At 41.4% G+C, this 24,738-nt stretch overlaps 2 protein-coding genes across 4 annotated transcripts in view; one reads left to right on the forward strand and one right to left on the reverse strand.

Moving 5' to 3' along the window:
- The window catches only part of TFB1M (transcription factor B1, mitochondrial), a 37,810-nt gene extending 23,323 nt beyond the window's left edge, over nt 1-14,487 (forward strand). The window contains exons 7-8 of the mRNA XM_044422415.1: nt 9,869-9,996; nt 13,805-14,487. Coding sequence (XP_044278350.1) covers nt 9,869-9,996; nt 13,805-14,051 — 375 coding nt within the window. The 3' untranslated portion in view covers nt 14,052-14,487. The remainder of the gene's footprint in view (nt 1-9,868; nt 9,997-13,804) is intronic.
- The window catches only part of TIAM2 (TIAM Rac1 associated GEF 2), a 90,571-nt gene continuing 80,227 nt past the window's right edge, over nt 14,395-24,738 (reverse strand). For all 3 annotated transcript variants that reach the window (XM_044422334.1, XM_044422327.1, XM_044422339.1), the window contains 6 exons: nt 24,407-24,515; nt 22,279-22,337; nt 21,463-21,568; nt 19,645-19,732; nt 18,688-18,842; nt 14,395-15,611 (listed from right to left, as the gene is read on the reverse strand). In XM_044422334.1, the coding sequence (XP_044278269.1) occupies nt 14,983-15,611; nt 18,688-18,842; nt 19,645-19,732; nt 21,463-21,568; nt 22,279-22,337; nt 24,407-24,515 (1,146 nt within the window). In that variant the 3' untranslated portion in view covers nt 14,395-14,982. The remainder of the gene's footprint in view (nt 15,612-18,687; nt 18,843-19,644; nt 19,733-21,462; nt 21,569-22,278; nt 22,338-24,406; nt 24,516-24,738) is intronic.

Consider the following 24,738-nt stretch of genomic DNA (forward strand, 5'->3'; position numbering starts at 1 on the left):
CACAGTAGATAATGAATGTTCTCTGTTCTTTAGAAGAAATTTCAATAGGTTACTTACTTTCAGATCCCTTTGCCTACAGTTTTGTAAGACATGAGTGGGAAACCTCATGCCTGACAGACTGATTTGCTCTCCAGTGTTTCTCAGGTGACCTGAAGCATTTTCCTTTCGCCACAAATCTTTCAGTAGTTTCCAGGTATTTGTGCATTTGTTTCCCAGCTTTGAAAAGTTGAAATGCCTTAGTTATTGGCAGGAAGACGTTATCTGGAAGGCCCATTGGATCATTTGCAGTCCTGGCTCCAAGAACATTAGGCTACAGAGCAGGGACTTCAAATTTGGAACCTTCACCCACTTTTCTCATAGTCAGCAAGAAAGAACTGGACCAACTGCATCTCTGAGGTTGGAAATCAAAGACTAAAAGAGTGTGGTTAAGGTCAGAGTTTACATTCTATCCAAGTAGTGCCCAAGCCTCCTTCAATCCCCTCTGTGATGCTATATCTAGATGGCTAAGAATGGTCGCCTAGATGGAATTTGGGCCCAAGGTGCAAGGAGGTGGAAATTGAGGCCCTTCTCCGGGAACCCTCCGTGAAAGAAATTAGGAGGGTAGGTACTCGGAGGAAGGCTTTCTCTGCGGTGGCGCCCAATCTATGGAATATGCTCCCCAGAGAGGTCCGCCTGGCGCCGTTGTTATTTGTTTTTCGGCACCAGGTGAAGACCTTTTTATTTAAACGTCATTTTAATTGTTAACAATATTTACTTATTTATCTGGCCAGGGCGACTTCTTTTCTTTTCTTTTATAACTTTTCTAACTCCTTTTATATCGTTTATATTTTTTATTTATTTTATATAATTAATTTTAATTTTATATGGTTATTTTTGTATTGTATTGTATTTTATTGTGTTGTAAGCCTCCCTGAGGCTTCGGCAAGGGGTGGCATAGAAATGTTCTAATAATAATAATAATAATAATAATAATAATAATTATTATTATTATTATTATTATTTCTCTTCTAGATGCACATAAGCCTCCATGTTTGGAGGCTTCTGTACATTGACGATGGATGATATTTAATTGTGTTCTCAAGCTACAGTATGCTGGTATTTATTGTATTTCTGGCACCACCCTTTTGCTTGGATGATGCTTTTTTAAATAAAAAAGCATACTTTTCAGAATTCATCTTGCTCAATTCCCCATGTTCCCAGCCTGCCGTCTCAAGTTTTATGGTCTAAGTATACCCGGTTCAATATCTGCTATCTTTTGCACCAACCACAAGTAGCACCTGAGCAGTTCAGGCCAACTATTTCCTCGGTTGTGCCCTGTTTTCCCATGTACCTTTAGCGCTCCAACCCTTTTTGCTTCCTATACCTGCGCTTCTCTCCTCTTCCTTCAACATGCTGTAGGCTTTAAGAAGTATGTATCCAGCTGTTCAAGGAATCGTTGATTTATGGCATTACTACATGTTCCACAGTGAGAGTAAGTTTCAGTTTCTCCTGATAACTTAGAGAAATTATTCAACTGTATTCATTTTCTCAGTAAAGGAGACATTAGCTGGGGAAGGGACTAGCTATTGTCTCCTTTACTGAGTAAATGATAGCCTTTCTCAACTTGACAGCCTCTAGATATAACTCCTGTAATCCTCAGCCCGTATGGATATTTGGGAAGGTTGTACAATAGAAACAACTCATTCTAAAACTTAAATGAGCATGTAAGCCTATCCTACCCTCTTGTATTCTCCAAAAACTCAGTTTAGCATGGTAACATTCTATGTCACTTACAACCTGCAGCATCTCTAAAGTTTTGGAAAGTCACATTTCCACAGGAATCATCTTACTAATTATGTATTCCTGTGGAACCAGCAGGCTACCAGCTCTTGAATCCAAAGCAGGTGCAAGTGTTTACTCAGCAGCTGAGATGGGAAATGGAGCCATCCCTGAATGGTACTGTCTACCTCATCAGTTTGTTACTGGCATTTGTCATTACTTCAATTTGTAAGCTTCAACCTCAGATTAACATAAGTAAGATTCCAAAACAATAGCAATGGTAACTTCTACCAATAGCTATCAGAAGCAAACTAAATTCAAAGTACGTTAAAATGTGATTTATTGCTAGAATGTTTTAAACATAAACTAATACAGAAGTCTATACATAAGAATTCGATACTTACTGCTAAATGGGAGATTCAGAATGTGTTCTTGCTAGTGGAAGTTGTAGAACACAACTTCGCTTGAATGTAAAGATTTATTCCCCATTAAAAAATGCATTGAATTTTTTATTTGAAAAAAAAAAAAAAAGCTCTCGGGTGCTATGCAAACAGCACTGCTGCCTGTTCTGAGTCTTAGCAGCAACTACCAAAGAATAAAGGACTACTTTGTTTAATGAATCTGCATTGGAGAAAATACTTTGTGTAGGGAGCAAAAGCAAAGAGATTATGGAGCAAACACATGTAAACCCTTAGTTCTAAATGCATAATGATTTCCTTCCCTCCTGTTAAGCATTTGATTATAGGTTGCAGAGCATCATTTATTTAAAGAATGGAAATGTATTTTCCTTATTTTTAGAGTATGTTTTAATTATAAAGTTAACTTCAGAATGAGCTTTGCTGCTGCTGAAAATCAGAATAAAACAACTTATATTGCAAAACAGCTACCACCTCGAACCTTTCAACCCATAACAGTTTCTACTAGGAATTATGGTTGCTAATATACACAAAGTGACAAAAGTATATGGCTGATGTTTACCTACCTGCTACTGATAGTTTGCAGCTTTCTTTAGTTCTTTTTGTATTAAGGCACGTTTCTTTAAAGACAAGGCAAAAAACTGGCAATGCTTGCTGATGAGGCTTCTGTGATAAATACAGAGCACTGCTGGAAAGATCCTGACAAGTCAGCAAGAAGAAGCAAAGCAAATCTGAAACAAAGCAAAGCAAAGGAAATCTGGAAGAGGACCTGCTGATAAAGCAGCAAGATAAATATGAGTTTTACCTATGGTTGTCTGACTCTTCTCTGTGTGTGGAAAGGAAAGGAGTATTGGTTTATAACATGTGATGGTTGAGAGCTGTGTAGTTTTATCACTTTTATCTTTAGTCTTGAAGTAGCAGGCAGTCTATTTTCTTTTCAAAATGTATTAACGTTGTGAATTTAAGACTGTACCATAGCACTATAATATCATGCTTGATTACATGTCACCCAATAATCTGATAAAACAGTTGTCCTTACATTCTGGCTATGCTTAGCAGCTATTGACCCTGTTTATTCCCTGCCTAGGGCGATGTCTCTGAGCTTTTGAGATGATTAAACAATAAAGTAAAACATCCGCTGCTTAGCAGTGAAGCTCTGTACAACTGCTGAGATGATGATGATGATGATGATGATGATGATGATGATGAGAACATTTCTATGCCACCCCTTGCTGAAGCCTCGGGGCGGCTTACAACACAACACAATACAATACAATATAAAAATAACCATATAAAATTAAAATTAATAATATAAAATAAATAAAAAATATAAACGATATAAAAGAAGTTAGAAAAGAAAAGAAAAGAAGTCACCCTGGCCAGATAAATAAGTAAATATTGTTAACAATTAAAATGACGTTTAAATAAAAAGGTCTTCACCTGGTGCCAAAAAACAAATAACGGCGGCGCCAGGCGGACCTCTCTGGGGAGCACATTCCATAGATTGGGCGCCACCGCAGAGAAAGCCCTCCTCCAAGTACATACCCTCCTAATTTCTTTCACGGTGGGTTCCCGGAGAAGGGCCTCTCCCGCAGATCTCAAGGGGCGGTCGGGCATATATGGATGTAAGCGCTCCTTCAGGTAACCAGGTCCCAAGCCGTTTAGGGCTTTATAGGTCATAACCAACACCTTGAATTGGGCCCGGACTTCAGTGGGAAGCCAGTGAAGCTGTCGGAGGACTGGAGTCATGTGAGCATAATGCTCCGTCCCCGACAGCAACCTGGCAGCTCTATTTTGAACCAATTGAAGTATCCGGACCGTCTTCAAGGGAAGCCCCACGTAAAGCACGTTACAGAAGTCGAGATAAACCCCGTCCTTTACCCACTTGAGATAAGGGTAGAGGTTCATACTGTGGTTGTGGTGGATTTGGAGACACAGGAAACCTCAGAGAAGTTCCATTAGAACTCACTAGACTTCCGTTTGCGTAAGGCTTATAGGTTCAGTCCGTGTCTTTGTGTGATGGTATCAAACTTGCCTAGAACTTTGAAATAGATAAATTATCCATCATGAGATGAAGGACTATAGTAGTGAAAATGCATAAACTTATAACCAGTTTTAGAAGCTAAAATTTCCACTTTCCATGTAAAGCTCTCAAGGAAGTTCAACTTGAGGAGTGACTGAAGTAATAAATATCCTCTTTGGCCCAATTGTTGTATTCCTGTATTGTGGAGCACCTCTCAGATGGCATCCTAGATTTCTGCCACAGAGCCAGTGATGTATAACTCGACTGCTGCTGTATCTAGCTTAAGGTAGGATGTACCCATAGCTGTTCATTAATTCTTATAGGTAGAAGTCAAACAATAGCTCCAAGAACTGTGGAATTTCTAACCTTGGAGGATCAAAACTGTTTTAATTTTCTTGCTTTATACTTCATCCCTTGAGCACGTTCCCAGGGTAGCTTGCAAAAAGTTATTTGCAGTAAAACTAATAAAAGCAATACACAAGAACATGAAACACTACAATGTAACCGACAGCTGAATTTCAATTGATACGAAGTAGGATAAAAATAACATACTGTAGATTCAAAAGTCTAGAAAAATAAACTATCTGGTGCTGAAATGACCTCAAAATAGGTGCAAGGCTCACCTCTCCGGAGGCATCCTGTAGAATGGAGCTCATCCTTTCATAGCCCCTTTCCAGTGTAGCCTCCAACTCAACTGACAGGAACACCTGAAGGAGGTCCTTGAAAGCTGGGGCAATGGGCTTTCAATGTCAGAAGATTTAAAGAATAATGCAGAATATTTTTGGTCTTAATAGTCTTTGTTGCTTGCCCTTTGGTTTGTTAAGGGTTCATTTGCAACTATAGGAACACAAGAACTGATCTTTGAATAAATGAAACAAATAGAACAGATCTTTGAAAGAAACAAACAAACAGATTTTTGAGAGTAATACTAAATTTACAGGGTTTGCTAGATTTGGCTGGCACCACCACCTCCTCAGATTCCAGTTGAGGTTGCTGCCATGCAGTGACAATGGGTGGGAGTGAGATTGCTCTGCTTGCCTTCGCCCAGATGAAGACAGGCATGCCCCCAGCATGTTCCTCCTTCCGTGTTCCTCCCTGTTGCCTGTCCCTGCACTTCCCTTTTTCCCAAGCTGGTGGGACCCAGAATTTTGACCTCATTTCCTCATGAGGAAGCAAAACTGAACAAGTGGCTGTTCCCATGTGTGTCATCTTCACATGCTTCAGCAGGAGTTCAGGGGGAAGTGATGACAGCCACGGTCAGGGGTACCAGAGACGCATTGCTGTTTTGCACTCTGGACAAGGTACCATTATTTTTGACTTGACCATGGCTGAATGTGTTGCCTGGGTTCAGATGATATGTTAAACCCAAGTGGGTTATTTAAACCCCATTGGGCGTCAACTACTTTCTTTTCACAGTCTCACGATCTGTGTCTAGAGTGAATTGTGAGCTCTTCTTTTCTAACCCCAATACTTTCCCTGATGGTCAAACTATTGGCTGAGGAGAGGGTAAAGTAGACAAAAATCTCCTGACTTTCCAGAGCCCCTGAATCTGCTTCAATACCTTAATTTGTAACCAGATAAACAGTTCTTGCAGCTAAAGAAAATGTGCCAATTGTAAGAAGGAGTACAATAGAACGATATAGAATGAAGGAACATAGACTGGTGATGCCCAGTTGTTCTGGGAGTAAATTTGAAGTTTCCAATTTCCTGAACAGAACAGGAATTATTTCATGTTGAGGAGATGCTAGAGTAGCTAAGAGTGGTAAAGATGGAGGACCAAAACTATCGGGCTTGAATCATACAGTTTGTTTTTATTACCTGTTTATCTTGCTCTCTGCCAAGGAACCCAGCGGACGTACATGCATATGTAATGGCCATTCTTTAGCTTTCTTCCTCTTTGAATCCTTTTCTGCATTTTTTTTCTTCAGTGGTCTTTTTTTATTCAAGGTATTGGGCAAAATCCAGGCTTCATTGCACGTCTCTGATTCTCTTATTGTGTATTTAGCAAAAGTAGAATTTGCTTGTATTCTCAAAACAAGCTTTGGTAGTAGAAGTGACAGCAAGCAGGGATTTGCACCCTGACCTCCCCTCATCTTGTATTTGTAGGAATTATTTTTGCTCTGCCATAAATATTTGCAAAATAAGGTGGTAAGGGAAGTATGATTATCAACATGTATGTTTTGATTTTGGGCTTTTGGTTTGTAATCCAGTCTGTTAATATATGCAACTGAGAAATAGGATATACTGTCACAATTTCAGCACATCCAATTACAAGTGAACATCATTTTCATGTATCTGTTCCCATGATAACGAAACAGCTTTCCTAGTATTCTGAGAGCGTAGGCCTATAATGGAGTAAACACTGAGATGAGCTCTGTTTTTCCATTTGCTGAAAATGTCCAAGTGTACCTTCCTTTAGTATATTTATATTTTTATCTGAACTCTAACCTATTTGCAATTGCACAGAATCATAAAATAGTAGAATTGGAAGGAGCCAGTAAGGATTTTGGGTCCAACCCTGACATCGTACATTGCCTTCATATGAATCCAAAAGGTCCCCTTCCATTAGCAGAAAGCCTTTCCATTCTAACGGAGGCACCAATTCCTACCTAGTGGGGAAGTGATCTGTGGAAACACTGAGCCCCAAATTCAGAGAGGTTCTTCTGCTTGTGCAGAACTTTTCAAATGCCATGTGTAAATGTATAAGAGTTCTTATATCCCACATCTTCATTTGCCATGTTTAAAGCAGTCACTGCCTCCTCCTTATTCTGCAAATATTCAGGGAATGGATGTTTCTTTCTGTCCAAGCCAAAACATTTCTCCACCTTTTAATAGCATCAGAAAAGTACTATCAATACAGGAGAAACTTTAGGAATTCTGCTTGTGAAAGTGATCAATGCCATAGCTGACAAATCATTTGTTGTTGTCATGTGCCATGAAGTCATCTCCAACCCTATGAATGAATGTCCTCCAAGATATTCTGTCCTTCACAGTCCCATTCAGCTCTTTTAACTTTTAGACTGTGGCTTTCTTAATGGAGTCAACCCATCTCATTTTTGGTCTTTTTTCTCTTCTTCTGTCTTCAACTTTCCTTACCATGAGGCCTGCCTTCTCATGTTGTGTCCAAAGTAGTTTGTCATTTTAGTTTCTGGGGTTGGCTTGATTCACTATAGGACTCAATAATTTGTCTTTCTGTTTGCAAGTCATAGTTTACATACAAAGTAGAGAGCAGTAAAGCAACTTTTGATGTGTTCCCACTTACCTGAACATGTATTTTTTATCATACTACAACAGGGCTACGAAACCAATTTTCATTTTGAGAAAAACTACCAGTAGAATCATACATTTTAGGAGCTGATAGATGATGTACAAATTAGGGGAGCTCTGGATGTGAGTGATCACTCCATCCTTTGCTTTGAGAACAGGGGACTGTGCAGCAGGTCAAGCACTAGAAGCTGGGACTTCAAGAGGGCCAACTTTGGCCAACTGAAGGCCAGACTGGGGAAAGTCTCCTGGGATAGGTTACTGGAAGGTAAGCGAGTTGAGGAGGGGTGGATGGCACTCAAAAGGCAGATTTTGGAGGTGCAAGCCTTGACGATACCTCTAGTTAGTAAGGTGGGGAGGTGGAGGAGAGTGCTGCCATAGATGGGAAAGGAGGTGGTTAGCGGGATTAGATGAAAGAGGAACCTCCACAGGAAATGGGTACTGGGGCAAATAGACAAAAGGGTATACGGGGAGGAGGAGGCCCATTGAAGAAGGATTCTTCGCAAGGCTAAGGCTGATTACGAGCTGAGACTTGCCAAGAATATCAAGAGCAACAAAAAGGGCTTCTTTCAGCACGTAAATCGGAAGAGGAAGGGGAGACAAGTGGTGGGACCACTAAATAAGGAGGAAGGAGATCCAGTGACTGGTATGAGGGAACAGGCACAGATGCTAAATGAGTATTTGCCTCTGTGGTCTCCCCAAAGCTGGACGGGGGAGATCCGCATAGGAGATTAGATGAGGCTGCGGACTTAGGGGCACAGATTAGAGTCACCCCCCTTGAAATTGAGGAGCTCCTCAGGGCATCGGACATTACAAAAACGTCAGGTCCTGATGGGTTACACCTGAGAGTACTTAGAGAGTTGGCAGGGGTTCTCTCACGCCTGCTGGCCTTCCATTTTTGAGGCCTCGTGGAGAATGGGTGAAGTTCCAGAGGACTGGAGGGTGGCATCAGTGGTCCCAATTTTCAAAAAGGGTAGTAGAAAGGACATGGGGAATTACAGACCTGTTAGCCTTGTGTCCAAAGGTTCATAATAGAGAGAGATCTAGCAATGCTAGATAGGGAAGGGAGGCTGGCAGCCACACAACACGACTTCCGCAAAAACAGGTCCTGTCAGACAAACCTTGTGGAATTCTACAACAAGGTTTCAAGATGGCTAGATGGAAGGGATGCAGTGGATGTGGTATACCTGGATTTCAGCAAGGCCTTTGACAAAGTGCTCCGTAATATCCTGGTGGAGAAACTGAGGAGTTTTGGGATACACCAAAGTACTGTCCTGTGGATTAGGGCATGGTTGACTGACCGAAAGCAGAGGGTAACCATTAGTGGGGAATCTTCAGGCGGCCAGTGACAAGCGGAGTCCCCCAGGGCTCTGTCCTGGGGCCGATCCTGTTTAATCCTTTCATTAACAACATGGAAGAAGGGGTGAACAGTCTGCTGATCAAATTCGCAGACGATACTAAAACTGGAGCAGTGGCCACAACTGAGGAGCAGGTACTCCAGATCCAAAAGGATCTGGACAGACTATGGAAGTGGGCGGGACACAACAGAATGGCATTCAATGTGGATAAGTGCAAGGTCTTGCACTTGGGGCATAGGAATAGGTGTCATAAGTACAGGTTAGGAGACAAGTGGCTGGAGAGCAGCACTTGTGAAAGGGACCTCGGGGTACTGGTTGACTGCAGGCTAAACATGAGTCAGCAGTGTGATGCAGTGGTCAAGAGGGCGAACGCCACCCTTGGTTGCATAGCCAGAAGTGTGGCTTCTAGATCAAGAGAGGTATTACTACCACTCTATATGACTCTGGTGCGCCCACAACTGGAGTATTGTGCTCAGTTTTGGGCCCCTCATTACAGGAAGGATATAGCCAGGTTGGAGTCAGTGCAGCATAGGGCCACAAGGTTGGTGGCCGGTTTGCAGGTGATGGGGTATGAGGCGAGACTGAGGGAACTGAGTCTCTTCAGCCTGGAGAAGAGGAGACTCAGAGGGGATATGTTGGCGACATACAGGTATGTGAGGGGATGTCACATGGAGATGGGTAGAGACCTGTTCTCCCCTGCAGAGGAAGGCAGGACACGCTCCAACGGAGCAAAGCTCAGGGAGCCAAGGTTCCACTTAGATGCCAGGAAGCATTTCCTGACAGTTAGGACCCCGAGGGTGTGGAATGGGCTTCCACAAGAGGTGGTTGAAGCCCCATTGGTGAGGGTGTTCAAAGATGGGCTGGACATGCACATGGTGGGCATGTTGTGAGCGGAGCCAGCTGGTGCCGGAGGTCAGACTAGATGGCCCAGGAGGCCCCTTCTGACTCACTCTGTTTCTATGTTTCTATACATTTTATTGCAATTTTCTACTGTAATTTTGGTACTGTAGCCTTTTCTTGGAGCCATAGTTTTAATTTTTAATTCACAGGTGGATGTGACTGTTGTTCATTTTACACCATTGGTGGAACCAAAGATAAACCAGCCATTTAAACTGGTGGAAAAGGTGGTTCAGTATATATTTCATTTCAGAAGGAAACACTGTCATCAGGGTGTACGGTAAGAGATCTTATTAAATATATCTTTCTAGAACAATAGTGTCAATACAGTGCCTATTCAAAGTGCATTCATATGTTCATGTTTGCTTTTGTAACTGCAGTTAATGTGCGTGAGAGATGGCTTCACGGGAAGCCCTCATGTGCCTTCACACCTTAGCTTCAGTTAAATTGCCACATTCAGCTAAATACATTTCTAGAAGACATGCATGCATGAGCAAATGGTCCTGTAGCTGTTGCCCACTTTGTTGATAAGTGTTAGTTATAATGAAATGTATTAAGTAGTTGCACATGTTGGGAGTCAAGATGGCAAGGATAAGCGAATCAGTAAACGACAAATTGTCCATTACATAATGTGTATGCTAGAATACAAAATGTAAGTGGCACATCAAATACGAACCATACCTCTGTGTAAGTGTAAGGCACCTGCCCCTCTCTGTGTATTGAGGAGCACAATTCCTATAACCAGCCCACATGCTTCATGTTTGTATTGCCTATATATTTACACTCAGGTCTGAAATATCATAGGATCAACCATATTAGCTGAATATGGAAATACATTCGTTGATGCATTCAAATGGTTTCATACTTTATCTTGCCTCAGAGCCAGAGACAGTGCATTAGCCTCTTGGGCTAGATGCAGGAAATGGAAATTCTTTACTCACTGGTGAATTTCTGTTCTCCATGAGTGAAGCAGGCCAGGTGGCTCTGGAGAAGGCCACCCGTCTGGGGCTGGGAAGGAGTACTCATCTGAACTTCCTGGAGGAAGCAGGAACTCCCTGGAAGGGCCCTTGCATCAAATCAAGAAGGTGGTCCTCTCGCTGCTGTTGCATCAGCAGGGAGCCTTGAAAGACCGGCAGCCTGTGAGTTAGGGAAGAACCCTGCCTGACTAATCAATTGCCTTGAAAGTGGACAGATCCCAAGGACAGGCTTGTCTCCCTTGAATTCAGAAGGCCAGCTAAGTCTGGGGATGTGGAAAAGCAGTGTGTTGCCAAGTGGACCCTCTAACCAACCTCCTTCTAAAGTGCAAGAACTCTCTGCAGAGCAGATCTACTGAAGGTGCCCTATGCAGGTGCCAAATTTATCTTATAATACCTGGTAAATGAACAGAGGACCCACTGGCTGCCCTGCAAAGCTCATCTTAGGGGGCCCTTGCCTAAAAGGCTTCTGAGGCAACCACGCTCCAACACTCTGCTCAAGAATACCATTGGAAATTGTTAGGCCACTGGAACTATAGGTCAGTGAACAAACATCTGGCCAGAGAGGCCACAGAGTCTGAAAAAACTGGAGACAGCATAGCTCAATGGTAGATAAGTTCTAGTCCTACCTAGATAGAACTTCACTGCACACCTAACATCCAGGATGAGCCACTCTTTTTCCTGAAAGGAAGATGGCTTTGGGCAGAAGGTTGGGACTGTCAACTCCTGGGACCTGTGGAAGGCCAAATTGACATTGGGAATTAAGGTCAATAAATGTTTTATGTCACCATGACACGGGAAGAACAACTGAAGACTTGCACGGAGGCCCACTTCCTCCAGGAAGCTGAGTTGCATCTGCCTTCCTGGCCCCAGAAGCAGGGCCTTCCCTAGAGCTAGCTGGCATCCTGGACTTAGAGGAAAAAGACAATACATCATTAAACCTGTGTACATAAAACTAGGGAAGCCTTGTTGTGTGAGTCTGTTCTTTGATAACAGACAGTACCTTCATTCATATATTGAGGGGGAGATCCTACTTGTTTTATACCTTCATATCTTTATCTTTTGAAGGTACAAACATCAATTTCTTAACTAGATTAAAAAGGAAACATGAGAACAGAGTAGCTGGGTAAATGACAATCCTCAGTTAAGCATCTGAAAACAACATGAACAATCCTCCCCACCAACCAAACTTCTGGTGACTTAGACCTGGAAAGACTGTTTCCAAGAAACTCAACAATTCCAATGCTGTTTTTCATACATTATTTTTAAAGCCTCTATTGCCCAAGTGGCATATCTTGGCTTAAATGACCTCTGATTTGCTTGGTTGTGTGCTGTGCATAACCTACTTCTGATCCACCAAATTGTAGTTGGACCTGCACACGAACAACTCTTCAGTTAACCTATGATTAGTTCTCTGATTAGATCTGCACAGCTTGCAATTAACCTGTGATTGCTGGCATTACATCTGAACATGGCCCTTCTGTTGAATGGTTTATAGGCAGGAACAAAAATTTTCCAATGGTAATGTGTGGAAGGTTAGCCCTTTGTATAACTAAACATTCAGAACCTACAAGTCCTCTAATATAAACTGACCAAAGTAGGGATTTTCAATGCAAAAAAAAAAAAAAATGGATCTCAATATATTCAAGTGCCTATTAACTGCTAAGTTGCTCCCACAGCAATCTTGAAAGTATATTTAGGAAATATGCTCCATTTGTGACTCATCTTTGCTGTCAAATAGATCACCATCAGGTTATCCTTCATGATTCCTTTTATTCTTCAGAAAAATGATGCAAGAAAAATGCATAGCTGCATAGTGTGGAAAGTTTCAGCAGCACTCCTTCTTTCTGAGCTTGTGGGGTATTGCCCATTGAAACACACACACACACACACACACACACACACACACACACACACACACCCTAGGGTGAAATGAAACTAATAAGTAATGACAACAAAACTGATGGTACCCCTTCAGTAGAACAGCTTCAACAACTTCAGTAGAAAAGTTGAACTCTGCTCAAGTCGGTTGCTTTCAGCCTATCATACACAATTCTTTCTAAAATTAAACAGTGAGCCACACTGGCTCATTTTGTCTTTTTTTACAGGCAGCAAAGATTAGCATAATTACCACTTACAACATGGTATGGTATGATGTGTTGTGTTGCGTTGCGTTGACAAGACCAGGGTGGCCTGTTGCTGCTGTGGGTTGTTGTCCATGGTCTGGTATAGGATTTTGCTACCCGTGAGATAATACACTGCACTGTCAGTGGTAGTTTATCCCCCTCCCCCCCCATTGATCAAGCAAACCACACTAATATATCTTTTACAAGTTTCCAATAAAGTGCCTGTCTAATAACAGAAACCTTATTAAGTGTCTTTTAAATTTTTCCCTTAATATTTCATGTGAAATGCTTGCCATGTGATGGGACTAAATGTTCATACTTGGTAGTTTTCAGTTTTGACTACTAAATACAAGTAATAAACATGATAAATTAGATTTTTCTGGAACATCAGCAAATTTTCCCATGGAAGTTTAACTTACGATTTTTCAGAAAAGCCCCCATCACTAACTGGAGTGGCTCATATAGTTGGCCAACTATTAATACCAGGATTTAGCCCCTGAAGGAGGACTTACCTAGCAAGCAAACTACCTTGTGTCCTACAATCAGCCCTTAAGAAATTGCTACATGTGATTTTCTGGGAAAAGGGGCAGGACCTCCCTGTAGACAGCACCTTCCGTAAAGAACTTGTTTCACACTGTCGAAGTGTTCTTTTTCTGCGTGGCAAGTATTTAAGGTATATAGGCAGAGTAGAGTCCACTCATCCCTCCACACATACCATCCTTCTGATAAAGCAATCGGGTATGTAGTTACATGGAACAAAATGTTCACAGCAGTAGCATATCAATGCAGTGGGAAAGCATGCTAACCTGCCCCCCTGTGGGAGCTGCACATAGTGCAGGCACTCGCCATTGTGGGTGTGTAGGGTTCTGTTTTTGGAGTTGGCTGCTGCTGTTGACAGTAGATTAATTGGTTGAGGAATCTGACTGAACTGAGCCTGTATTGACTTGGTTTTTAATGATGATTCTTGTTCTCTATTACTTTCTTTCAGGATTTTATTTCCAGAAAAAGAACGTTTAGAAAAAGCTGAAAAAATGCTCATGTTGGCAGATGTTGATCCAACTCTGCGCCCAACTCAGCTTAGCATATTTCACTTTAAAAGCCTCTGTGATGTCTATAGAAAAATGTGCGATGAAGATCCAAATCTTTTTGCATATAACTTCAGAGATGAACTGAAAGAGAAGAAAATCGGGAAGAAAAGTTTCACACTGCGAAAACGGAAAACGGAAACTAGCTAATTGGCAGAATTTAGCCAGCCAGGAAACCCAAGAGTTTGATTGCAATAAATTTCAGTTAGAATCTTCCTGAACCAAAGTATATGTGAACTTGGCATAAAGGAGAATAGCATAAAATGAATGAACCGGTTGTGGTACTCCCACCCCAAGGGAAGTTTGATTTGTTCCTCCTGTGCTATCAAAGGCCTTAAGCAGTAAATCAGTTGGGTGATGTTTTTTTCAATATAATTGTTATATTTCTGCTGCATTGTGATATATTGTTTTTGGTAAGCTTTTTAATTGGTAAACTGCCTTGAATGCCATCTTTTGGTAGAAAGGTGGGGAACAAATAAAGAAGTACAATTCATACAATGAGGCAAGAAACAAAAATGCCTACTGTATTTACTGTTTTACTGTACAAGTTTGTAAAGAAAATAAAATACAGTAAGATTATGATAGAGGGTTTTATATTTACATATATATATATTTACACACACATCCATGTACATAGACACACACACACATAACAATCAAGTATAAACAACATCTTAGTGCAACACAGTGCAGGACTTTACTTGGTCTGTGATGAATTAAAAATAACTTAATTCTGCTTTAAATAAAGCAAAAATTAATGAACTTAAATGCCCAAACAAGTAAAACTGTTTGGACTCTTGTCTCTAAACAGATCACAATTGTTTTATTTTTTTCAAAATTTTAAAAACTATCTAAGGAATAAGATTAGTTTATAGAATCTGTAAATTCAGGGCAGCTTCAACTATTTTCTTTTTCTGCTCCACAATAAATTAAAATAACTTATGCCTTTACAGCTACTTCTGTGGAAAGACACAGTAGTGCATAATTGAATAGTTAGTAGTTTTTCAAGTTGCAACAATCATCTGTTTAAGTAAAATATGTAAATGAAATCTTCGAGAGGGGCAACAGAGTTTTCAAGCAGCTAGGATTTTCCATGCCTATTTACCGTTTCATAAAAGCAGTCCTCATTAACAACTGAAGTCAAACTCTGTACACTAAATTCCCTTTCTAAAATAGAATTCAGGTCAAAACTCGCAGCATCAGGATGACTGTCAAGGGACTGGTGTTGCTCTTGCATGGCCAGTAATGTCCCTTTGTCCCGCCTTGTAGTGTCCACCTTCCGCTTGATAGGGCAAAAGTGTGCACGGACAAGCTTAGGTTGCTCTTCCGCTCTCTGTCCATCTCCATTCTCTCTTTCAGGAGGACACTTTTTCTCATCACTAGGATTCTCAGAGATCTTCAGCCGCTGGAATTGGATTTCTATGTCTTTTGTAGGGCTACTTTTCTTCAGAATTTGCTGGTAGTCGTCGTCATCATCACTCAGAATGTCAGATTCCTTGACAGGGCTGTTTGAAAAATCTGATGCCTGCAGCTGCTTCACAGGAGATGAATTTTTCGATTCCAGGATGCTGTCAGTGGTATGACAGCTGCTACTTGGAGTACTGCTGCTTAGGCTGCATTCATCAGAATCCAGTTCGTTTCCTTTGCCTGCATCATTGTTCCATTCGTTACTAGGGCGGTTCCTTAGTAACTTCAAGGATCTTGAGGATGCTACAAGTAGAAAACACACTCTTAATTTACATGCTTCATATCCACAGTAACTACAACAATAGTAATCAAGTTTTACAAGCTCATTTCAACACTGAATGTATCATGACCAATGAGGCTAAGATGCTGTGCCTTCTAGACTGAGCTGAACCATTCCAACATTTTGAAGCTGCCTTCACTGTGTCACAGGAAAGATTTTTCAGAAGCTACCTTTCATAAATTAAGGCCGGGACATGGGCAGGGAGAGTTTGACAGAAGATATGCAAAGTACGTAGGACCCTTTCCACACAAACTAAAAGTGCCAACGTAAGTTTCCTCCCAAATGGCACACCGCAACCAAGAAGGAACCCTGAGTGGGAAAGGCCTTCAGCCTAGTCATTGAAAATCAGTCAAGCAAAGTAGATTGCAGCAAGCCTAACGCCATGATGAAGACTCTGGAAGCAGAAAGTGTTGGGTAAGGATCGGAGTGTGAAGGTAGAAAGGGACTGCTGAAGTAAACAGGCATGAGCCATTAGAACTGGGTGAATTAGAGTTTATGAGGGAGCAATATCAGGCAAGTAGCACAGGGTCAAAGCATTAGGTGCCTGCCTTATGGGGAAGAGAATTTTGATTAAGAAGTGTAGTAGTGAGTTCTTCACTCGGGGCTGATTTCTCTGTAGTGGACAAGCAAGGATCATATGTGACTTGAAATGAAAGCTGTGCTGCTCCCAGACAAAGGGAAATACGTAAACCAGCACCATCACATGTCTGGTTCAAAATTTTACAAAATGGTACATCTGCATCCCGAATTGGCTCAAGCTCACACCAAGGCTGGTTCAGTGTCAAAGGAAATTGTCCAAGTGCAACATAGCCAAGATAAAACTTTGATACATTGCTCAAACTCAAGTGTAGTTACTGGACTCAGGCCTGTGCTCTGTGGCTACTCGGAGCTGATGGCTGAGACTGACCTTGTAGGCCAGCAAATTTCCTACAAAAAGGATGATTTGCACAGCAATGCAAGTGCTTTAATTTTCACAAACTAGTGTTTCAACCCCCATATTTAGTAAATAATTTATTTCAGCTGTGACAGAAAAATAACCACAGAGCATTGGGCAATGTGAATCTGGGGTTTAAATCAGGAGAGACATACATATATCTAATAATAATGCCCTTTGGTCTCTTGAGTTTGGTAGACTGAGTCCTACCTGGGTTCCTGAAAACCCATACAAGTCTGTCAGGAAAAAAGTTACATGATTCTGAATTTGGACACTTGCCAGACACATAAGCTCCTAGTGTCTTGTATCACTAAAGTTTACATCAGCAGAGGATACTGTTAATTAGACAAATGATAAACCAAATTACTGTCCTTAGCTCACAAACTGTCCAAAAAGCATACCTGAGAAGCAATGGAAAATGAAACTATTTCCACAAAGGTTCTTCCTCTCAACTAAGGAACTATGGACTCTTCACCACATCCCAATTTAATATAAAAATATGCTCATGAGAATAAACCATGGTTCAAGCTTCCTGCTGGAGAATATGCTTTCTTATTCATTAATTATTTTTCCCAAGTTGAATGTCTTCCACAAGCTCATGTGTTTAATTATAAAATGCAAATTAAAAGCTGGCACACTTATGTCAAAACAATATAAGTGCATGCAAAAACAAATTTATGCTTTTCTTTGATTAAAACTGATCAAACTAGCTGAACCATCAAGAGTTTTGCCACTATGTTTTTTCTTTCATAAGAATCCTGAAGCTATACTGTAGGTCAGACTGGACCTTACACAATATGAATGTGCCATCCTCTCCAACAATTTTGCTTCCAAAATTGCCAAGAGACAATTCTTAGAAAGCAAGTGCCCATTTCTTTCTGCAGGTTTACATGAACCATTCCCCCCATGATGGAAGAACCAGCCTGCTGCAGAAATGATTCCCATTGCCCATGGGACCAGACAACATGGGAAAGGGCATGATCCTTCAGGTTGAGTCAGGTTCTACCTTGACTGGTAACACTCAGAGTGCATAAATGATTATGCTTGGAGAGCCTTTTCCAGTGCATGCTTAGTATGGGGATAAGGGCGAGTCCTTACAGCCCCAGAACATGGACGGGGGGAGCAGTATACACATCCCTTGTGGCTAGATCAAGGGTAACAACTATGCAGTAACTAATCTGATGTACTTCAGCTCCATTTGTACATTTTTTCTTCCTTGTATTTTAACAGGCAGAAAACCAGAATGAGACTGTTAATTTTAAAAAATTGAAAAAACACACAAAACACAAATGCAATACTTTACCTTCTACCTTTCCAACCAGCAGGGAAATTCAATATTAGACGTCACTACACAATACTGCAACTTTGCTGGTATGTTTGGAAGTAGGAACAAAACCCAACAAAGATAAAAGCACTGATAACTCTGGCTTATAGTTAGTTATGAAAGCTTAAGGCACTGTGTAATAAAAAGTTTGAAAGGTGATGCTAACAGCCTGACATTTTACTTTTACTACTGGAATAGTAAAACTATTGGTTTTACTATTCAGAAGATGTGAGGTGACCTAAGTTAAACCATTGACCCATCCATCCCAGTACTGTCGACTCTCTGGCAGTGGCTCTCTCTTTCTGATGAGCTCTTCCACCTCTACCCAAGATTCTTGACATTGAACCTGGGAGCTTCAGCAACCAGAAGAGGTGCTCTATAGCTGAATTATGGTCCTTCTAACTGGACAGGCATGTAATGATGACTCACAGGTTAAGCAACTATGGACTATCACACACAAGTGGAAGACTGGGGCACTGCCTACATACACCAGCCACTCCCATTGTTCATTTACTTACAATTGACCTAGTCATAGGTTATTAAATGTGATGTCTGAACACAGCACTGAATGGTTTAGTGGTGTAACAGCCCAGCCATTAACCCATTTGTTGTGGGGTGCCAGGTCAGGTCTAGCTAGCTATTGTAACTTTTGTTATCTAGAACTTTTCATAGAGCACAACTAAAATCAGATGTTGAAGAGTGCTTGGGCATGTTTAGATATTAACACAATAGTATGAGTATTACTCTTCACATACCCACATTGACAAAATATATTTCTTACCCAGTTTTGCTGAAACAGGAATTAGATTTTTATGCCGAATAGGACGAGTTTTACATGCTTTCTCCAAATGCGAGTCACATTTTATTTGACGCCTGAAATTCTCTCTTAGAATTGAACGAATCACTTTGACTATATTGCTTTTGCTTTCACAATCACTGTAGGTGTGAGAAGAGAGTGATTATTTAGTCATGAGAAACACAGCGTTGAACTTCTCTCTTTCCACTCTGGAAGAGTAATTTAGGCCCTTTGGTCACAGAACAGATAAGTGGCTGGAAAATCAATACCAATGTCAGGATTTGTTTGTTTTGGTTTGGTTTGGTTTAGTGTTTTGTTTTTTTGTGGTCTCTGTGCATAGAGCAACATTTCAGTTCTAGAGCTTTAAGCAACAGATACTAGCACTCCTCCCCTCTCCTGCAGTGGCCAAATGTCTACATTTCCACCCGGTTCCCATTCTATTGTTACCTGAATTGTATTACAGAGAATGTTCCCCCACTTTGGTTCAGGGCAAACAGCACTCTGGTTTGCGTGATGAGCTGGTGCTTAAAAAGCAGCAGTGGCTTGTTAACGACTGCTGCACTTGCTGATTCATTTCCCTAAATGCACTTGCCAGATGCAGGTTGTCATAACATTCAAACCCAATACGGGTAGATGGGTGGCCTGCTTAACAAGCCAGCCATAACCCATGGTCTGTTCCATGACTGCCAGACAGCTTTCTCAACAACCTGCACCCAGTGAGGGTAATTAGGAATTATACTGGCAGGTGATCAACTACCAGCTACGCTTGTGTTATAGAAGCTAAGGCTGCTATTGCATATGGAATTAAAATGCAGCACACCCCATGTTCTGCATGTTAAAGTTACAGAAAAAGTAACGAAGGAGGGAACCTGAAATGGGGAGAAAATCTACTATGGGACGCAGGAGCAGAGATGCTGCATTACTGGATCTAGTTAAGTATACCTGCTACATAGCTGGAAGGTTGTTTCAGGTCTTCCTTCTAATTCTGATTTGGTATGAATCAGTTCCCAAATGCAGTTGTTTTCTGTTCCTGCAGAGGGAAAGAAACTTAGTTACTGTAAAATTTAATGATGTCTACACGTCTTTAGTCAAGCAATTCCCAGAGTCATGAAACTTTAACTAGGGCTTTGAAATCATCCAAGAGATCATACCCTTTGTTTCAGTAACACTCCTATTCATATTTCAGGTTTTCTTAGAAAAGCCTTTTTCTACCATTACTGACTTCCACATTAAAGTCGGAGTAAACTCTCTTTTTAAAAGGCCGAAGGCACTTGGTTCAGGGCATCTCTTATAAGCATAAGAAACAAAAGGTTTGAAGCACTTCCTGACAGTCAGGACCCCGAGGGTGTGGAATGGGCTTCCACGAGAGGTCGTTGAGGCCCCATCGGTGCGGGTGTTCAAGGATAGGCTGGACGTCCACATGGTGGGCATGTCATGAGCGGAGCTGGCTGGAGCCGGGGGTCAGACTAGATGGTCCAGGAGACCCCTTCTAACTCGCTCTGTTTCTATGTTTCTAATATCAAATAAAACTTTTCTTTTTCAAGAAATACATTTTAGAAGATTTAGCTTTGTTTCCCCCTTCCCCTTTCAGTATAGATTTTTCTTATAAAGCTCTGTCCCTTAAGTTTGGGAAGTAACAAATATGCATGCAATACACATCTTAAGTTGTTTTCTTTGAAACAATTGCAGTTTGTGGCATTTACAATAGGAAATACCTTACTTCACAAAATAACTTATTGGCAGAAATTTTAAAAACTAAAATCACAACTGCTTGGAATTAGAAGCTGTTCAAAGTTTTTAGTGTTTTAGGGATAACACACTAAAAACTTCCGAACGCGAACAGACGTCCTACTGCTGCCTGCCACTCTGTGTGTGGGTTCTGCCGCCACCTTGGCCATCCTGCCAATAGCTGCCCAGTACGGGTTGTTTGCAGAACAAGCACTGTTGAAAAAACAATAGTTGGAGCAAAGTGGGGCTTCTCTCTAATTTATTCTGAGAATTCAGTGAGGGCAATGAAGAATATCAGACTTCCCATTAGCAAGCCAGTCCCATTTGCCTGGCTGGCATCAAAACAATTTTCATCTGTTCTCTATCTTGCTTTTATCTAATTTAAAAATCTTAAGTGAACGCCTGATATTTTGAAACTGCTTGAATGAACAAGCCAATTTTCTATTGAGATCAAATAAGGCATTTGATTGGAAAGCCATGATAAAAAACATTTGGTTGGATCTGCCTTCTTTTCTGCTGGTAGGAGAATTTTCTGAATGGAGTTCCATGCAGAACTTTCTTCAGCAGAGGGGAGGGGAGAAAAGGAGGCAACCTTTGCCATTTTCTTCCTCTTCTATAGCTTCCAGTGTCACCTCCTGATTGTTCCAGAGGATCACCCAACCCCACTTCCTCCACAGAAGCAAAGTTGGGAAGCACAGAAGACCACAAGTGGAGTGGGGGGATCAAAGACCACAACCACCGCTTCTGTGGATAGAAGAGCCCTTTTGTCTGCAGGAGGCGGACTCTGGATCCTACCCATGCCGGAGGTCTTTCTGTTGTTTCAAATACAAGTGCACAGTTATTAAAATCTTTATTTTAAATCTGTGATTAATAGATTGTTTGATGAACAGCTTCTCTGCCTTAGTTTAAATCCTTACAACATACAAAGGTTATGGAAACACTAGAAATAACATATTCACTGACATATTCCAGGAAAAGCAGTAACAATATGACACGCTAGAAAATCATATGAACTTATAAAGAACTAGTCACCTGCTGTATTGCCCAATCGGACCTGAAGAGCAGATAAAGGAATCAGCCAACGAAATTTAAATAAATCTAAGTCACCATAATTATGCGATGCACGGATGTTAGTTGCCTTTAAAAAAACAAAAAAGACAGGTTCAATAAGTTCAATTGCCTGTTTAAGGGGAAACTAAAGTTGTGATTCTAAATATAGAATTATTTTCTATTTATACAATCTGTTTTAATTAAAATTTGGTTTTTCAAGCTCTATTTTATTGTTAGCCATGTGAAGCACAATTGGTTCACACCATGTGGCAGCACACTGCGGCTTAATCTATCCCAAGGTGCGGGGGGGGGGGTCATATTGTATGGCCCCAAGTGGCAGAAGCTGCTTGAGGGTTAGAGAATTCTCAATCCATGGCTAGTTTTAACCATGTTTAAATAACTAAATAATTGAATACATAAAACTCTAGCAGGTGTTCCTTCTGCTTCCCTTATTAGGTGGACTCACCCATCCTGGAGTACAAGCTCCACATAACAGAGGGGCAGCATGTGTCCCCCCAGCCCCACAACTGCTGCGCTAATGCGTTACATTTGAACAATGGCTGGGATGAATTAAAATGCAACATCTGAGCCAAGCCTTCCATTTATTTTTTTACCCTGTTGCATCTAGAAAATGATTCCCTGAACATCCTAACAACCAGTTACCATCTTGTTGTAAACCATCCCGAGACGTCAGTGATGGGACGGTATATAAAAGTATTAAATAAATAAACAAACAAACTTCTGAATATATACCAAAAGTATCACTTTCTAGAGTTGGTTTTTGAACTGAGAACTCACCAATTTCTTTTTCAGTTTGTAGTTTTCCTTATATACTAATATGACAGCCCTTTTGAACACTAAGAAAAAAGAAGAAGAGAAGTATTACTTGTTATGCTTCCAAAAATGTGCTGCACTTTAACCTGTGGAGGGGAATAAGAGATTGTTAACTGGCCCTGGGGTTTCCCAAGATCACCTGTGACTGGTCCTAATGGTGTTTGTCCAAAGGACTCTCTCACATCCCTGGACTTGTCAGTGTTTGCATTCCACATTCATTCATTCATTCATTTATTACTTTGATTTATATCCTGCCTTTTTCCTACAGAGGGCTCAAGGCAGCTTACATCATTTATCCCTACAACAACAACCCTGTGAGGTAGGTTGGGCTGAGAGTCTGTGACTGGCCCAAAGTCACCCAGTTGGCTCCATAGCTGAGTGGGGACTCGAATCCGGATCGCCTGAGTCCCAGTCCCATGCTCTTAACCACTACACCACATTGGCTCTCCTGGGTATATACATCCTGGGTATATTTCCATGCATGATCTAGCTGCACCTTAAAACTTAATCAAATACATTTGAAGTGGGAGCTAAGGCTGCAGTTGTATCAATTTGGTATTTATTAAGAATTGCAAAACATAAGACTACAGTCTGAGGACTAGAAAGCATGCATGCAAATGTTTACTCTGGGACAATGAAGTACGACAGTAAACTGAAATGCCAGAGTACATGTCTAAAGGCACCTTGATAATTATGATTTGTAATTTACGAGTAAGAGCCACTGCGGTGTAGTGGCTAGAATGTTGGGCTGGGACTCAGGAATCCAAGTCCCCACTCAGCTGTGACATTCCCTGGGTGACTCTGGTCCAATGACCCTCCCTCTAACCTACCTCATGGGGTGGTTGTGAGTATAAAATGGAGAAGTGAACCACACAATTGCCTGGGCTGCCTCCCAAAAAGAAAAAAAGCCAGGATTTGAATGCACTGTGAAAATTATAAATAAAATAAGATGGCTTGATGTCTAACTAAAAGCTATTTCCAGTAAGTCACACAGACTGCAAACTATATCGACAGTATAGAAATGGGCATAATTATTGCAGCTCATACACCACAATTGTAGAGCCTAGTTGGAGCATTGCTGCCCCCAAATGGTGACTACTAAGAACAATTTCTGGGTGGCAGAGATTCTATTTTGGACTAACATTTGCAAGCTGCATAGCTTCATTAGACACATAGAAACAGAGTGAGGCAGATGGGGCCTCCCGGGCTGTCTAGTCTGACCCTTGGCTCCAGCCATTGAAAGCTTTCATACTGGCACCCTGCAATTGCTGCACCCGGTGCATAATCATCACAGCAGCTTGGTGCAGCATATTCCTTTTACATCGAACCCTGGAACTCTAGGTTGTCGAGGGAGAAACAATGCAGAATGTTGAGTGCATGATAAGCCTGCTTAGGGGCAGCGGCACCCCTGGGTGGTTTATCTCTGCCCGGTGGGTGAGGGCAGGGAGCTGGAAACCAGCCTACTCACGGCATGTTCAACAATGCCGAAGGGTGTTGAGATGTGCAAATCACGACATGGACTCTCCTGCTCCTTCTCTCATCCATGAGCAAGGGAGTGAACACCAGTCAGTCCATGCCAAGAGTAGGGCAGCAGTAAATTTGGGGAAATTCTCAAGTTTGAAGTAGCACAAAATATCATTTTTAAAAAGGGGGAGGATACCCTCAAAACAACCCAATGAGGATTCAGCATGATCAGTGGCCCTGTGCTGACATGGAGACGGGATAGGACAGGAATGAAGGAGGGGAAACAGAATGCAAAATGTGTGGCAAGCCCCGCTTGGGTTTTCGTTTAGCCTTGTTCCATAAAATGGATCAATCTATCAGCCTGCCTTACAGGTCTAAGGATCACACAGTGATATATGCAATGTACTTTCAGATATTTTTAAAAACAGAGTTATATGAATACTAAAAAAATTGCAATGTTCATGATATATATTCCACAGTCAAGCATTATACCTTTCAACCCTATCCTGCATTGTGTGCTACCCCACCGGTAATCACAGAACAGGAGGTTAAAGCACATCAAATACTGGTAACCATTACATGTCTAGCTTAGGCGATTTTAAATACATCATTAGTATAGACCACTCACCAAACACGGTGAGTTCTAGGTCCTTTCTTGTTTTGCTTAATGATGGGAATGGATTCAGCCATGTAACTGTAGAGTGCAGAAGCAGTTCCCCCATGGAAAGTTCTGTGACCTGAGGCCATTGTACACAAGAAGAGTCGTTAATTTTAACAGTCTTCATAACAGAAGTCACCCCACTCAACAGGAGACAGGCTCCATCGTAAAGCCAACTGCAAGCGACACAAAAGGAACAGATGGAAGCCAGCCAAGACGAGACAAGCCACGGACTTTGGGAGAAGTACATTAGCAAGGGCAATGCTTGGACATGCACCATCTTCGCTATCTCCGTTGAGTGT

The sequence above is a fragment of the Varanus komodoensis genome, unplaced genomic scaffold, assembly GCF_004798865.1.
Source record: "Varanus komodoensis strain SLA01 unplaced genomic scaffold, ASM479886v1 scaffold1, whole genome shotgun sequence".
In the NCBI taxonomy this organism is placed as follows: domain Eukaryota; kingdom Metazoa; phylum Chordata; class Lepidosauria; order Squamata; family Varanidae; genus Varanus; species Varanus komodoensis.